Source organism: Sander lucioperca, chromosome 13 (genome assembly GCF_008315115.2).
Source record: "Sander lucioperca isolate FBNREF2018 chromosome 13, SLUC_FBN_1.2, whole genome shotgun sequence".
Taxonomy (NCBI): Eukaryota; Metazoa; Chordata; class Actinopteri; order Perciformes; family Percidae; genus Sander; species Sander lucioperca.
The window spans coordinates 35,576,659-35,591,658 of record NC_050185.1 but is presented as its reverse complement, the minus strand read 5'-3'; the positions used below and the strand labels follow the sequence as shown (position 1 = coordinate 35,591,658).

General features: G+C 44.5%; 4 protein-coding genes across 4 annotated transcripts in view; 1 reads left to right on the top strand and 3 right to left on the bottom strand.

Moving 5' to 3' along the window:
* The window catches only part of LOC116055914 (alpha-1A adrenergic receptor-like), a 20,933-nt gene extending 10,425 nt beyond the window's left edge, over positions 1-10,508 (bottom strand). The window contains exons 1-3 of the mRNA XM_031307980.2: positions 10,025-10,508; positions 5,338-5,589; positions 4,198-4,594 (exon numbers count right to left, since the gene is read on the bottom strand). Coding sequence (XP_031163840.1) covers positions 4,198-4,594; positions 5,338-5,589; positions 10,025-10,339 — 964 coding nt within the window. The 5' untranslated portion in view covers positions 10,340-10,508. The remainder of the gene's footprint in view (positions 1-4,197; positions 4,595-5,337; positions 5,590-10,024) is intronic.
* LOC116036424 (bromodomain-containing protein DDB_G0280777-like) overlaps positions 1-15,000 on the top strand; it is a 1,700,590-nt gene that overhangs the window by 1,373,314 nt on the left and 312,276 nt on the right. The gene's annotated exons all lie outside the window — the stretch shown is intronic.
* The window catches only part of LOC116036425 (C1q-related factor-like), a 680,685-nt gene that overhangs the window by 436,210 nt on the left and 229,475 nt on the right, over positions 1-15,000 (bottom strand). The window lies entirely within an intron of this gene.
* LOC116056073 (insertion element IS630 uncharacterized 39 kDa protein-like) lies at positions 11,430-13,005 on the bottom strand. The gene is made up of 2 exons (XM_031308203.1): positions 12,304-13,005; positions 11,430-11,610 (listed from the first exon to the last, which is right to left on the bottom strand). Exons 1-2 carry the CDS (start codon positions 12,874-12,876, stop codon positions 11,548-11,550), a joined length of 636 nt encoding a protein of 211 aa, XP_031164063.1. The 5' UTR covers positions 12,877-13,005; the 3' UTR covers positions 11,430-11,547.

Genomic DNA, 15,000 nt, shown 5'->3' with positions numbered 1-15,000 from the left:
TGTGTGTGTATATGTGTGTGTGTGTGTGTGTGTGTGTGTGTGTGTGTGTCCCTGTGTGTGTATGTGTGTGTGTGTGTATGTGTGTGTGTGTGTGTGTGTCCCTGTGTGTGTGTGTGTGTGTGTGTGTGTGTGTGTGTCCCTGTGTGTGTGTGTGTGTGTGTGTGTGTGTGTGTGTGTGTGTGTATGTGTGTGTGTGTGTGTATGTGTGTGTGTGTCCCTGTGTGTGTGTGTGTGTGTGTGTGTGTGTGTGTGTGTATGTGTGTGTGTGTATATGTGTGTGTGTGTGTGTGTGTGTGTGTGATTATCTTCAGAGTGAGTAGTGACTCTAGAGTCATAGTGAGAGAACCTAAGAGTCTCCCCTGTTCTTTCTGACCACGGTGGAGAAGTAGCTGCAGCAGGAGAAGTTAACCCTCTCTGTCACTGCCCGATGTGAGTCGAGTGCAGATGTGAGTTGCGCATGCGTCACTTTGCGACAAGTAGCCTACAAGATGCTAACGGCTTTTTGAGCTAACGCACAGTCTATGAGCTAACGTTAGCAATCAAACAATCATAGATAGCTACAACGTTTTTGAAAAGACTGCTGCTGCTGGCTACAAGTTAGCAATCAAACACAACAAAGGCTGTCACTTAATGGCGTTTTGAGCTAACGTTAGCAACCAAACCGTCATAGATAGCTACAACGTTTTTGAAATGATTACCATCTTCTGTTATTGTATGTAAAGAGAAACGTTTATTATTTTATAGATTTCACAAATTTCAGCATGACACGTTATGCCGTAAACAGTTTAAATCTGAGCATGCGCGACTCACATCTGCACTCGACTCACATCTGGCAGTGACACTCTCCTTGATCTCATGTTTACGGAGAAGGAGAACCAGGAAATGAGTCGGGGGGGGAAATGCAACGCTACCGAGCCACGGCCGAGCCACGTGTGTCGCCGCGACGTGAAGTTACATTTCTCAAGAGGTGCACACAGAAGCATAAATCACGCTTTATACAGCGTCCGTCAATGTAGTGAATACAGCAACAAAACGTGGAATGCTTACGCATTTACTTACAGTGTTTACATTTCCGTATCTTGTTGAACGAATGGTTCATGAGAACAGGCTGTTCTAACAGCCCAATATACACACAGATACACACAGATACACACAGATACACACATGTACACACAGATACACACAGATACACACAGATACACACAAATACACACAGATACACACAGATACACACAGATACACACAGGTACACACAAATACACACAGATACATACAGATACACACAGATACACACAAATACACACAGATACACACAGATACACACAAATACACACATGTACACACAGATACACACAGATACACACAGATACACACAGATAAACACAGATACACACATGTACACACAGATACACACAGATACACACAGATACACACAAATACACACAGATACACACAGATACACACAGATACACACAGACACAGATACACACAGACACACACAGATACACACAGGTACACACATGTACACACAGGTACACACAGGTACACATAGGTACACACAGGTACACACAGATACACACAGACACACACAGATACACACATGTACACACAGATACACACAGATACACACAGATACACACAAATACACACAGATACACACAGGTACACACAGATACAGATACACACAGATACACACAGGTACACACAGATACACACAGATACACACATGTACAGATACACCTAAACATCAAGACGTCAGTGTGTATCTCAAAGCACGGCTGTCCGTCTAAAAGCGTCAAAGGGCAGCGAGCGAGACCGCCGACCCTCAGAGCAGTCTTTGCTGCCATTCTCTGGCTCGGACCCTCAGTATTTACGAACATAAACAACTTCCCGTCCAGCTCGACTTATCCGAGGATCAGCTGCGATCTGTGATATCAGCCGGAGGGAAGGTCCGTGTTGTGGGAGAACACAGAAACAACAAGTGTCCTGATCCCCTCTCTGTCTCCGTGAGAAAACAACACGCAACTCTGGGTCCTGATTGGCTGTTTTGCCGTGGGACCCTAGGCATCGCTGCTCAGGCCAAAATATTTAAAATATGAAGAATACTAAAATAATATGCAGTTTCTGAAATGTTTTCTCACCATCAATTACAGTTTAACTCTCCAAAAAGTCTAAAGTGAGTATTTCTGATTGTAGATAGTTGTATCTGTATCAGAAACGCTGATATAGTGTCTCGAGATAACTCTTGTTATGATTTGATACTATAAATAAAGTTGAATTTAATTGAATTGAATTGAATATACAGCACATTGACCTGCTTTATAATCCAAAAACACATAAAACCTGCCGAAATCCTGGGCTAGGGCTGCACGATTACGGCCAAAATGATAATCACGATTATTTTGATCAATATATTGATCCTGATTAATCATCACGATTATTTGTTGATTTTAACCAAAACAAATTTAATTGTCACATAGGCTAATTATACCTGCTTTCACATCCATATGGTGCTACATTCCTCCTCTGTTGAAGGATACTATGAAGGAGCCATTTCAGCTGTTGTGCGACCGCTTTCCAAACATGTGCGTTTGCCGTGAAAAGATACAGGCAACGCAATTTTCTGTTCACGTTAACCGGCAATTTCCACTGGATGTGTAACGGCTGCGTAACGTCGATGGAGTCATTAGGTTTCCATTAAAGTCAGTGTGTGTGTTTCCACTGACTGCAGAACGTCTGCGTCCCGACTCCGTCCCAGCTCCGGCGGTCCCAGCCCTCCGGAGCAGATACCCAGAGCTTCTATTTTTGCCGGACGCCGGAGAGCTCCGCAGCAATTCAGCACACGGCAGATAGTGCGGGACAGGAAGTCGAGCACAGAAACAAAATAAAAATCCGGCTAATTTTCAAAGTAAAATACACCGTGCTCACGGCGGATCATATTTCCCTGCACTACACCTTGAAAACACAGCTCAGAGTAGTTTCCCCTCTACTCCTCTGGATGGAAACTAACTGGTGGTGGTTTTGTGGTTCTATTCTACGTGAATTCGTGAGATCTCGTGGGTCCTCATGACTACAGCTGACAGTCATGGCCGCAGCCGTGCCGCAACAAATCCGGACCTGGTGGGTATTGACGGACGGCGGAGCACGCAGCCGTTCCGCAGCGGAGCCGGTCTGTAGACGTTCCGCATCCAGTGGAAATCCACAGTAACGGCGCATGTTAAAATCCGGTGCCAATAGGGCACCGGTGCCCGGTATCTACCGGACGAAATAGCAACGCGGATTACGGTGCAACTTAAATGTCTGCGTTGCGCTCTGATGCTCCAAAACATACGTTAGAGGCACCAGAAACATCGCTAATAACACGTTACACAGCAGCTAACGTTAGTCTACCGTTAGCTAGTAAACACTAATAACACATTACACAGCAGGTAACGTTAGCCTACCGTTAGCTAGTAAACACTAATAACACGTTACACAGCAGCTAACATTAACCTACCGTTAGCTACAGTAAACACTAATAACACGTTACACAGCAGCAAACGTTAGCCTACCGTTAGCTAGTAAACACTAATAACACGTTACACAGCAGCAAACGTTAGCCTACCTTTAGCTAGTAAACACTAATAACACATTACACAGCAGCTAACGTTAGCCTACCGTTAGCTGCAGTAGTAACAGGATTAAACACAGCTAAAATGCTGACAGCTAAACGGTGGAGTGTGACTGTATTTCACTAGAGAGGATTCCAACAGTCTGCCGCTAAAGCTATGAGCTAACAGACTCAAACTAGCACTGGTCACTGCTGTTGTCTGAAAAACAACACAGACGGGACTAAATGTTGCGTTTACTGGTAAACTGGTAAACCTCGTGATGACTTATGACCGACTGCTATCTGTTGTGGAGTTTTCCTCACGTTACTCTGTCCTCTGTGACTGTCTACATCTAAACTAAGCTGCGCGGTGCAGGGAACCACTCTGATTGGCTCATTGAGGCACGTGATCAGAGAGTGGTTTATTGAGCGTTCTATGAACAGAATAAAGCATTTTAAATATCGCTCGATCACATTAATTTGATCGCGGGAAGCCAAAATCGTGATTGTGATTAAAATTTGATTAATTGTGCAGCTCTACCCCGGGCTGATTAATTGAACGTGAACAGACAGATGATGTTAGAAACACTGGTTAGTATTGAACGTACCGATGGGCAGCACCAGGAAGAAGGGCAGCCAGCAGAGGATGAACATGCCCACCACCACGCCCAGCGTCTTGGCCGCCTTCTTCTCTCGGGAGAACTTGAGCAGTTTGACGGTGAGCGAGCTGCGTGCGGCCGGGGCTCCGCCCCCTCCAGCCTTGGCTGCAGCGGGACACAGCTCCTGGATCTGCTGGCTCCGGCAGTGGATCCGCATGGTGAGCTCGTTGGAGTCCTCCATGCGCTCCTTCATCATGCCGGCCTCCAGGTTCTTGGTGGTGCGTTTGGCAACGACGTAGACGCGGAAGTACATGGCGAGGATGACGGCCAGCGGGATGTAGAAGGAGCCGAGCGACGAGAACAGGGCGTAGAACGGCTCCTGGGTGATGGCACACTCGGTGTCGTCCTGCGGGAGGCCAGCAGAGTTTCACTTTGATTACAAACATTCAACAAACTGTATTCCTTCAAATCATATCACATTGAAGCTACATTTATAATGCTTAGTTTTGGGGTCCTATCTTGCACTTGGCGCAGCACAAAGCCCGACGCCAGTGTCTTTACTAGTTTAAGACAGACGCAGTTGTCAATTTCCCGTCCAGCGCCCACGTCGTTTAAATAGCAAATGCACCTGCACCCATCTGTGGCCCATGGGAGTGCTGGTCTTACAGGGAGGTGTGTTCAGGTGCATTCTGGGCGTGCTGGTCTTACAGGGAGGTGTGTTCAGGTGCATTCTGGGCGTGGTGGTCTTACAGGGAGGTGTGTTCAGGTGCATTCTGGGAGTGCTGGTCTTACAGGGAGGTGTGTTCAGGTGCATTCTGGGCGTATTGCTATCTTGAGGCAGCGGGAAGTGATCACGCCATTCAAAGTCAATAGCACAGCATTTCATTGTTATTTTAACAGCAAAATAGTAAAATGCTCCTAGGCTCGTGCACAGCGCGCGCCTAGGAGCATTTTACAGACACACACACACACACACACACACAGACACCGTAGCCGAGCCAAAGTAGAACACTTTTAAATTAACTTTATCGGTTATCAGGCAAATAAAACGCAGTTACAGATAATCTGCAAACTGCCAAAAAAAAAAACAGCCTGATAATCAGTGCATCCCTATAGTTTCAGTGTTGCATGATGGGTAGTTTTCCGTACCTGTGACGGCGTCTGCTTCCAGCCCAGCAGCGGGCCGATGGAGATGACGATGGAGAGGATCCAGACGCCGAGCATGGCGAGCAGCGCCCGCTTCTCGGTGACGATCGTCGGGTACTGGAGCGGGTAGCGGACGCCGATGTATCGGTCGATGGAGATGACGCACAGAGACATGATGGACGCCGTGCAGCACAGGACGTCCACAGCTGCCCAGATGTCACAGAAGATCCGACCAAACACCCAATAATCCAGAACCTGTAGGGACAGGAAGAACCTGAAAACACTTCCTCTAATCCGGAACCTGTAGGTGGGTCTCCCAGCTCTGCCGGACTGACCCGCAATTTCCACCTTCAAAACCGACCAGGTCCATATTTGTGATAGACCGTATATATAATGGACCACCAGATCCCGTGTCTCTGGACGGAGACCAGTGAAGGATATTAGAAGATCTTTCCCGGTGATGTCTGAGCGTTACTGAGCAGCCTCCAACTGAGCTTGAAGACGTAGATGTGACGTGAGCAACCTGTCTGAAAGTTGGAAGTCTTCTGGTAGCTGTGCCAAGAGAAATCTCAATCATTCCCAATCTAGCAGAGACGGAGAGCGTAGGTATATGTAAGGAGATAACATAGACACAGGCTAATTATTGATCACTAAAATGATAGTTAACATTAGTAATTAAACTTAAACAGCTAATGGAAGTCCAAACTGCCTGAGAGCTTCTCCTGTACTATACGGTAATTCCTCTACTATGAGACAGTAAGTCTCGTGGTTATGACCCAATCGTTAGCCTATTTTTATAAAAACGTCTGCTACGGAGCCGTAACGTGAGGTACAAGGTAATGGAGCCTTTTATACATTGTCGTGTTTCTTTAGAAATAAACAACTGACAAATAGAGTCTTTAAACTCTTCAGATGTAAAGTTATTCTCTGTCAAAGTGACGTCAAAATGAATGGCAGTCAATGGGATGCTAACGGGAGGTGATGGCTTGGTAGCATCAAAATGGCGCCATAGGAGCTACGCGGTCCGGGGAGAGGCTGACCCCCTTGGTATTTGTTGCGGAATGGCTGCGGCCATGACTGACAGCTGAAGTCACGAGGACCCACGAGATCTCGCCAATTCACGTATGATCGCGCGATATAACAGGATGTAGTTACAGAACCACAAAACTAACAACAGTTCGTTTCAGGCCCGTCTCCGCCCATTATGACGTTTTCAAGGCGTAGTGCAGGGAAATATGATTCGCCGTGAGCATGGCGTATTTCATTTTGAAAATTAACCGGATGTTTTATTTTGTCGGACCGCCGGAGCTGGGACGGAGTCAGAACGCGGCCGTTCTGCAGTCAGTGAAAATACACACATTATACACAAAGAGGCGGTATTTTTTACTGTATAAAAACATCAAACTAAGTCAAAGCCAACTTGATCTTATATTATATTTCTAATAGCATCTGGGAATAAGATATTGGCCCAATCCCAAAGTCCGGACTCACAGACTCACGGACTCACGGACTTCGGTGCGCGTTCTCGCAAAATTCGTAAGGGCTTAGGGTTGTCCCAATGTCGAATTTCAAAGGGCGTGAGGGTTTGAGTACACACATACCGACGCCCTTTCCGTTCGTCTGTATTAAGGTGCTTACACACCAACCAGACGGCCGACCGTCGGCAGTAAAGCCAGTCGGACTGATCAGTCGGGTCCCCGAGGTCAAAAATAATGCCTCAAAACACACTGAGGCGATGCCGACTTGAGCGTACGCTCTGCGCGTACGCAAAACGTAATACGTCTCCATAGCAGCAGGCGGCACTGCTCTGTATTGTTTCCCAGAAAATGAAAACCGGCAGCTGATTGGACGAACGCGTCACGTGGGTCTTTATTCTCCGGAAATTCACAGCCAGACTGTCATGGCGGCTCGTTCAGAATACGATCTCATATTGGACTAAAATAGTTCACCGAAACGTGTTTCTGAAAACATTTTAAGAGAGAAATAGGCCGTGCAGTTGCTGAATCTGTCTTCATTTCAGATCAACAAAGGTCAGTTTAAAAGATTTTTCTCAGATTTTGAGAGGCTCGCCATTTCCGGGTGAGTCCCGACTGCCCTGTCTCTGACTGAACATGTCAGGTCGGCCAAAATGAAGGCCGACGGCTCCTCCAACGGACGACGGCACGGAACACACTGAACAGACTCGAGTCACCGACCTCGCCAGACTGTCCGACGGCCGATTATCGGCTCTGTGTGTCAGCTCTCTTACGCCTGCACGATTCGGGGGAAAATATGAATCACGATTTTTTTAGCTTAGAATTGATATCACGATTTTTTTCTCATGAAGTGTAATGTTTATTGCACACATGAACCATGACAAAACAAAATAAATTGGCAGTACCAAACATAGATTGTGTTTTGGAACCACGAGCCTGTAAACACAGAGGCTTCAATGAAGAGAAGGGAGAGCACTGCAGCGCTTTAAAACCTATTTTATAAAGTCTATGTTTAAAATTCACGGAAGAAAGTAGTAGCGTTTGTGATGCAGTCGGCTCGTAAAATTAAATGAGAATCAAAGTAATAAAAAAAATAATAATAATAATAATAATAATAATAATAATAATAATAATAATAATTCTAAAAAAGAAAAAATTTAAATAAAAAAAAATCAAAGTGATTTAAAAATGAAATCGTGAACAGGGTGAATCCAGATCGCGATTTTATAACGATTAATCATGCAGGCCTAGTCTGCATCAATGCAGACTTCACCAAAAGGGAATTACCCACAGTTCAAAGCGTTGTGACATTTACCGCGGACACCATAGGGAAATTTGGAAATTACAAAAGGTAAACAACAGCACGACACACGACCACGGAACAGACCAGCCTGTTGTCCAGCTCGTAAAATAAGAGGTTGAAAACGTGGAATCAGGCAGCCGTCTCCTGGGCCTTGGCCGCGTGGAAAGCAACAAACTTAAAATGAAAATTCCCAAACCGGCAAGTGTCAGCGACATCTTTGTTATTAAATGTCGCCAAGGTAACATGTGATCTCGTGAAGTGCTGTCCCAATCCCATTTATACCTATCTGAGCCCATGTGGCCTCACACACTCACTCACTTACAAGGGGGTAAGCTTCTCCCCGGACCGCGTAGCTCCTATGGCACCATTTTGATGCTACAAAGCCATCACCTCCCGTTAGCATCCCATTGACTGCCATTCATTTTGACGTCACTTTGACAGAGAATAACTTTACATCTGAAGCGTTTAAAGACTCTATTTGTCCGTTGTTTATTTCTAAAGAAACACGACAATGTATAAAAGGCTCCATTACCTTGTACCTCACGTTATGGCTCCGTAGCAGACGTTTTTATAAAAATAGGCTAACGATTGGGTCATAACCACGAGACTTACTGTCTCATAGTAGAGGAATTACCGTATAGTACAGGAGAAGCTCTCAGGCAGTTTGGACTTCCATTAGCTGTTTAAGTTTAATTACTAATGTTAACTATCATTTTAGTGATCAATAATTAGCCTGTGTCTATGTTATCTCCTTACATATACCTACGCTCTCCGTCTCTGCTAGATTGGGAATGATTGAGATTTCTCTTGGCACAGCTACCAGAAGACTTACAACTTGATACTAACTTTAATGGAAACCTATTGACTCCGCAGCCGTTCCGCAGTCCTATTGCCCTCCGTCTCGTCTCGTCTCTGGCCAGACCTTCAGACACTTGCCCATTCTAACTGACGAGCTAACATTAGCTTGTTAGTAGCACGGTACAAGACGTATTTTATTTTTTTTCTCCTGACAACAATTGAGTCACGCCCGAGCTTGGATGTTTAGGTCCAGAGCTTGCTCACCATGTCCATGGATTTATAATAACACACAACGTTGCGGCGTTATTATTATTAATATACGTCCATGTGTCGTGAGGACTTCTGCTGCGTTCCAGGCAACCCATAACTCATGTTTTTACAACCTTCTTCCCGTGAAAGTGCAAGTCAAACCCGTAACTTACTACTCATGAACTGTTGTACTCCCAGTTACAGTTTTTGACGTCACACACACATAAACAACAATGGAGACCCCTGTTGATGCTGTACAGACGCCGGTGATTAACGGTGAGAAATAGACATAAATAGGCAACGTAAAGTAATTCCACACATTGTGTGTGTGTGTGTGTGTGTGTGTGTGTGTGTCTGTCTGTCTGTGCGTGTGTGTGTGTGTGTGTGTGTGTGTGTGTGTGTGTCTGTCTGTGTGTATGTGCGTGTGTGTGTGTGTGTGTGTGTGTGTGTGTGTATTTGTCTGTGTATGTGTGTGTGTGTGTGTGTGTGTGTGTGTGTGTGTGTGTGTGTGTGTGTGTGTGTGTGTGTGTGTGTGTGTGTGTGTGTGTGTGTGTGTGTGTGTGAGAACCGAGAAACCGAGAATACAGTATACTTGTGGGGTCCAAACAGCCTTGTGGGGCCAAAATGCTGGACCCCACAAGGTTAAAGGTCTGTTTGAGGGTTAAGACTTGGTTGTAGGATTAGGGTTAGAATTAGGTTATGGTTAGGGTGAGGGTAAGGGTTAAGGTTAGGCATTTAGTTGTGATGGTTAAGGTTAGGGTAAGGGGCTAGGGAATGCATTATGTCAATGACGGGTCCCCACAAAGATAGTGAAACAAACGTGTGTGTCTGTGTGTGTGAGCGTGAGGCTGCCCGTGTCACTGACCTCCTGCGTGGCGGACACCGGCAGCACGGTGGTTCCGAGCAGCAGGTCCGCGATGGCCAGGTTGATGATGAAGTAGTTGGTCGGGATCCGCAGGTGTCGGTTACAAACCACCGACAGGATTACCAGGATGTTCCCCACGATGGCGAACATGATGAAGAAGGCCAGCACCATGCCCACCGGCACCGCCCGACTCAGGTCCAGCGGGGCGGCGTCGTGCTGGGAGCCGTTGGTACGGTTGGAGGAGTTGGAGCCGGGCGGTTGACGCTGAGTCCCGGCGTAAAGATCCGCGGCGGAGCCGTTGGTCCACAGACTCATAGTGACGGGGTCCAGAGTAGAGAAAAAAAACGGTTTCTTAACGGTTGTTTTCTTTTAAATTCACTTTAAACCAGAAAAATACCTATTTAGGCTAATTGAAGAAAAAAACTAACCGTTACTTTGAGAGATTCTGGCACAAAAAAAAGGAGTTAATCTCCGTGCTTAAAAAAAAAAATTAACTTATTGAAAGAAAAATGTACTGGGACTCGTTACTTTGACAGATTCAGCAGCTGTACTCTATGTGTTTAAAAAAAAAAAAAAAAACATTTCTTCACGGTTGTTTTCGTTTAAATTAACTTTAAACCATAAATATTGAAATGAAAAAAACTGAAACGTGACCGTTACTTTGACCGATTCAGCAGCTATTAGTCTTAATCTCCGTGTTTTCTCTTCAGTGTCTCAGCAGCAGTTTAACAGTCCTCGGGGCACTTTAATGTTTAAAAAATCCGAATGTTTTCCGGTAAAAATCCGTAAAAAGTGAACCTGATAGCGCTCATGTTGGAGATTAAACCCCATGGCTGAGAGGAGCGCTCGTGCCGGGCTCGGTTTGCGCGGGAGGCGCGAGAGCAGCAGCAGCAGCAGCAGGTGTAGGATCGGGTCAGCTCGGAAGAGGCCGTAAACTGTCACAAACTGCAGTAAAAACCCCAGTTTGAGACGCAGATCCTGAATGTGCTCATAGGAATCCCTTATATAACATACCTTAAGTCAAAGTTGTAAATCTTCAGACACCACATGCTGTATACATGTCCAAAGAATGCCTCTAAAACCTGAATAATACAGATACATCACACACGTCTTACAGTTTTTTTGGATTGCTTAAGCACGATTTTCAAAACAGGGCCAATACTACAGATCCTTTGCATAATTAAACACTCTTGTAAAAACTATACACTTCTGTTTAAAAACCACACTTTGTTACCATATGTAACACACACGTTTCACATTACTATACTCTGTTTGCACGAGTTACACTCTGCTGTGATAAAACTAAAACACTTTTAGCACTTCTACTTCCCTATGATTAGAGTAGGGTACCATCGACAAAGTACAAATATAATGTAAATTCACCAAACACTACACAAGACCAATGTTGCAGACTGAAGAAACTCATTTATTTCTCAACACGCCCAAAATGTTGACATGGAGATTCATAATACTGTAACAAAATGTCACTTTACGTATTGTACTGTAAGTTTACTGTAAAAGAACTAGACATTGTCTCTTCGCCTAGCTGGATCTGGCCAGAGAATTTCATCAACATCGCAGGCAATGTTCAATTCAATTCAATTCAATTTTATTTATAGTATCAAATCATAACAAGAGTTATCTCGAGACACTTTACAGATAGAGTAGGTCTAGACCACACTCTGTAGTTTACGAAGCCCCAACTATTACAGTGGTTGCCTCAAGAGCAAGCATTAGCAGTAGCTATTGCGACAGTGGCAAGGAAAAACTCCCTTTTTTGTTAGGAAGAAACCTGGGACAGACCCAGACTCTTGGTAGGCGGTGTCTGACGGCACCAGTTGGGGGAGTGGTGAATGGTGGCAATAATAGTCTTAATAAAGATAGTGGAACAGTGATCACAATGGTAGTTGTAGTAGTTCATGTCATAGTAGGGTACAGCAGGGCGTTACGGGGTGTAGTGTGGCACAGCAGCCTGGGTGGACGCGGTTGGACGCGGCAGGACGCAGTCGGACACTGCGGGGAAACGCAGAGCGTAGCAGGGTGTAGTAAGTCCATAGCGTCAGCTGCACCCAGGACCCCGGTGTAGGTGCCACCCAATTCCAAGGCGATGTTCTGGGTGAAGAAGAAGCAAAGGGACTCCGGGGAGAAAACTCCCCAGAGCTAGGTTAGTAACAGGCATTTCTGGGACTAAGATGCACACAAAAGGAGACAAGTGAAAAGAGAGAAGAGGGAGCGGCTCATTGTGTCCTTGGAAGGAGCTTCCCACAGCATGTTGTAATGTTGTCATTAGCAAGACACCTTGGAAAGAAACGTCTTGAATGACGAATCCATCCTTGCATTGCTGCTACCTCCATCTGGTCACAGGCCTCCTCCATGGCGTGGATGAGGGGTACCTCAGCCTGGAGACGGAGATCATATACCTTCCACCGCCATGCCGAGAAAAACTCTTCTATAGGGTTGAGGAATGGAGAGTATGGTGGAAGATATAGGACGGTGAAATGTGGATGTTGCTGAAACCAGTTCTGAACCAGAGCAGAGCGGTGGAAAGACACATTGTCCCAGACAACAATGTATTGCATATGATCGATTTGATTTGCTGCTGTTATGTTGTGCAATTGGTCCAAGAATGTAAGTATGAGTGCTGTGTTGTAAGGGCCCATATGGGCATGGCGGTGGAGGACCCCATTCTGTGTAATGGCTGCACAGAGTGTTATATTACCCCCACGTTGCCCTGGGACATTGACTATAGCCCTGTGGCCAATGATGTTTCTTCCCCTCCTTCGTGTTCTCGTCAGGTTGAACCCAGCCTCATCTACATAAATGAACTCATGCTGGATCTCCTCTGCATCCATTCATAAAACTCTCTGAAGAACAGTGTCAGGCAAAATTGTGTAGTTCAGTGTAGATGTAGTATACATATTACAGTACAGTAAAAGATTATGAGACAGTATGCAAGATCACACTGCTAAAGTGAATACATACGTCTGCATAATCATGCCACAGTCGCTCCACCCTTTCGGAATTGCGCTCGAAAGGCACTCGATGAATTAGCTTCATTTGAATATGTTTTTTTTTTAGGATGCGTGCCAGTGTTGATGTTGAGACCTGATGGATATCGTTGAAACTGGCGTGGTTATTGACAATGTTAGTTTGGAGCTGATTGAGTGTTATAGCATTGTTGGCCAAAACCATGTTTTCTATCTCCCTCTCTTGCTGTTCTGTGAACACAGGAGGCCTTCCCCCTTGTCGTTCCTGACCCTCAATCCTATGTAGAAAAAAAAAACAGTATACAATAGTACAGTAATTTCACAGGAAAAGGTAACAGACGTGCTGATAGTGTATAGAATACAGTACTGTAAGCAGTTACTGAAACCGTGCAGATGTTTTTGATATGATGATATTTTTACAATACCTATTTTCCAGTCTAAATGTTCTTATCACACTTGCCACTGTGTATCGGCTTAGATTTGGCTGTACAGCCTCCCTCAGCGTCAGGCCGTGGTTGATAACGTGGTCAACCAGTGTTGCGCGGTTCTCATTTGTCAGATTCGGTCCTCTTTGAGCACCTTCTTGTCTTCCTCTTCCTCTTCCTCTACCTCTACCTCTACCTCCAACATGGCCTCCATCTCTTCCTCTTCCTCTATTGATTCCTCCTCTGTTGATTCCTCTTCCTCCCCTTCCTCCTCCTCCTTGTCCTCCTCGTTCTCCTCCTCATCTTACTCTTTCTCTGACTCTTTCCATTGTGCTTGAAGACCAATGAACTCACCTGCTGCTTTTTATAGTGCTTATACACCTGATTGGTGTGTCTACAATTAAGCAAACAAGTGTTTGCACACCTGATGACTGTTGAACCAGTTGGTTGGACGGTGCGGTAATTTGACAGTCAGTGCTTTGGTATTGCAAGGAAGTGACTTCATGATAGATTTTTGTGTGTAATGTATGTTAAGTGTGTTTAGTGTTTTGCAAATCACTGTGTGTAGAGTTTTGCAACAAGTGTGAGGTTGACAATGTGCTTATAGTTGTGCAAATATGGGCTGATGTTTTGCTTCTTGAGTGTAAGGTTTTGCTAATAGTGTACTACTTTTAATTTTAGTGTGTAAGCAATCCAAAAAAACTGTAATCAGAAAATGCTTATTTAATAAATAGTGGAATATTAGTGTGCATGTAGACAGACTCACTGAGTCACTCATGACCTGACCCAAATAGCATAACAGCATTTACTGTAAATATTTCAAAAATGTCTCAGAAGCAGTGAGTTTATGTTTACATGAAAACTAATATTACCCTATTATTATTATTATTATTATTATTATTATTATTGTTATTGTTATTATTATTATTATTATTATTGTTATTATTATTATTATTATTATTGTTGTTATTATTATTATTATTATTATTATTATTGTTATTATTATTATTGTTATTATTATTATTATTATTATTGTTATTATTATTATTATTATTGTTGTTGTTGTTGTTATTATTATTATTATTATTATTATTATTATTGTTGTTGTTATTATTATAATACACAAAGTTTGTTTACGTCGCAGAGAGTGATTGTTAGTCTTCATACTTCAGCCCCGTCATGAACGAGCTGGAGGTGTTTACGAGAGATACTCACTCTGATGAAACACTGTGTGTGTGTGTGTGTGTGTGTGTGTGTGTGTGTCTGTCTGTGTGTGTGTGTGTGTGTGTGTGTGTGTGTGTGTGTGTGTCTGAGAGTGTGTGTGTGTGTGTGTGTGTGTGTGTGTCTGTGTGTGTGTCTGTATGTGTGTGTCTGTATGTGTGTGTGTGTGTGTGTGTCTGTGTGTGTGTGTGTGTGTGTGTGTGTGTGTGTGTGTGTGTGTGTGTGTGTGTGTGTGTGTGTGTGTGTGTGTGTGTGTGTGTGTGTGTGTGTGTGTGTGTGTGTGTGTGTGTGTGTCTGTGTGTGTGTGTGTGTGTGTCTGTGTGTGTGTCTGTATGTGTGTGTC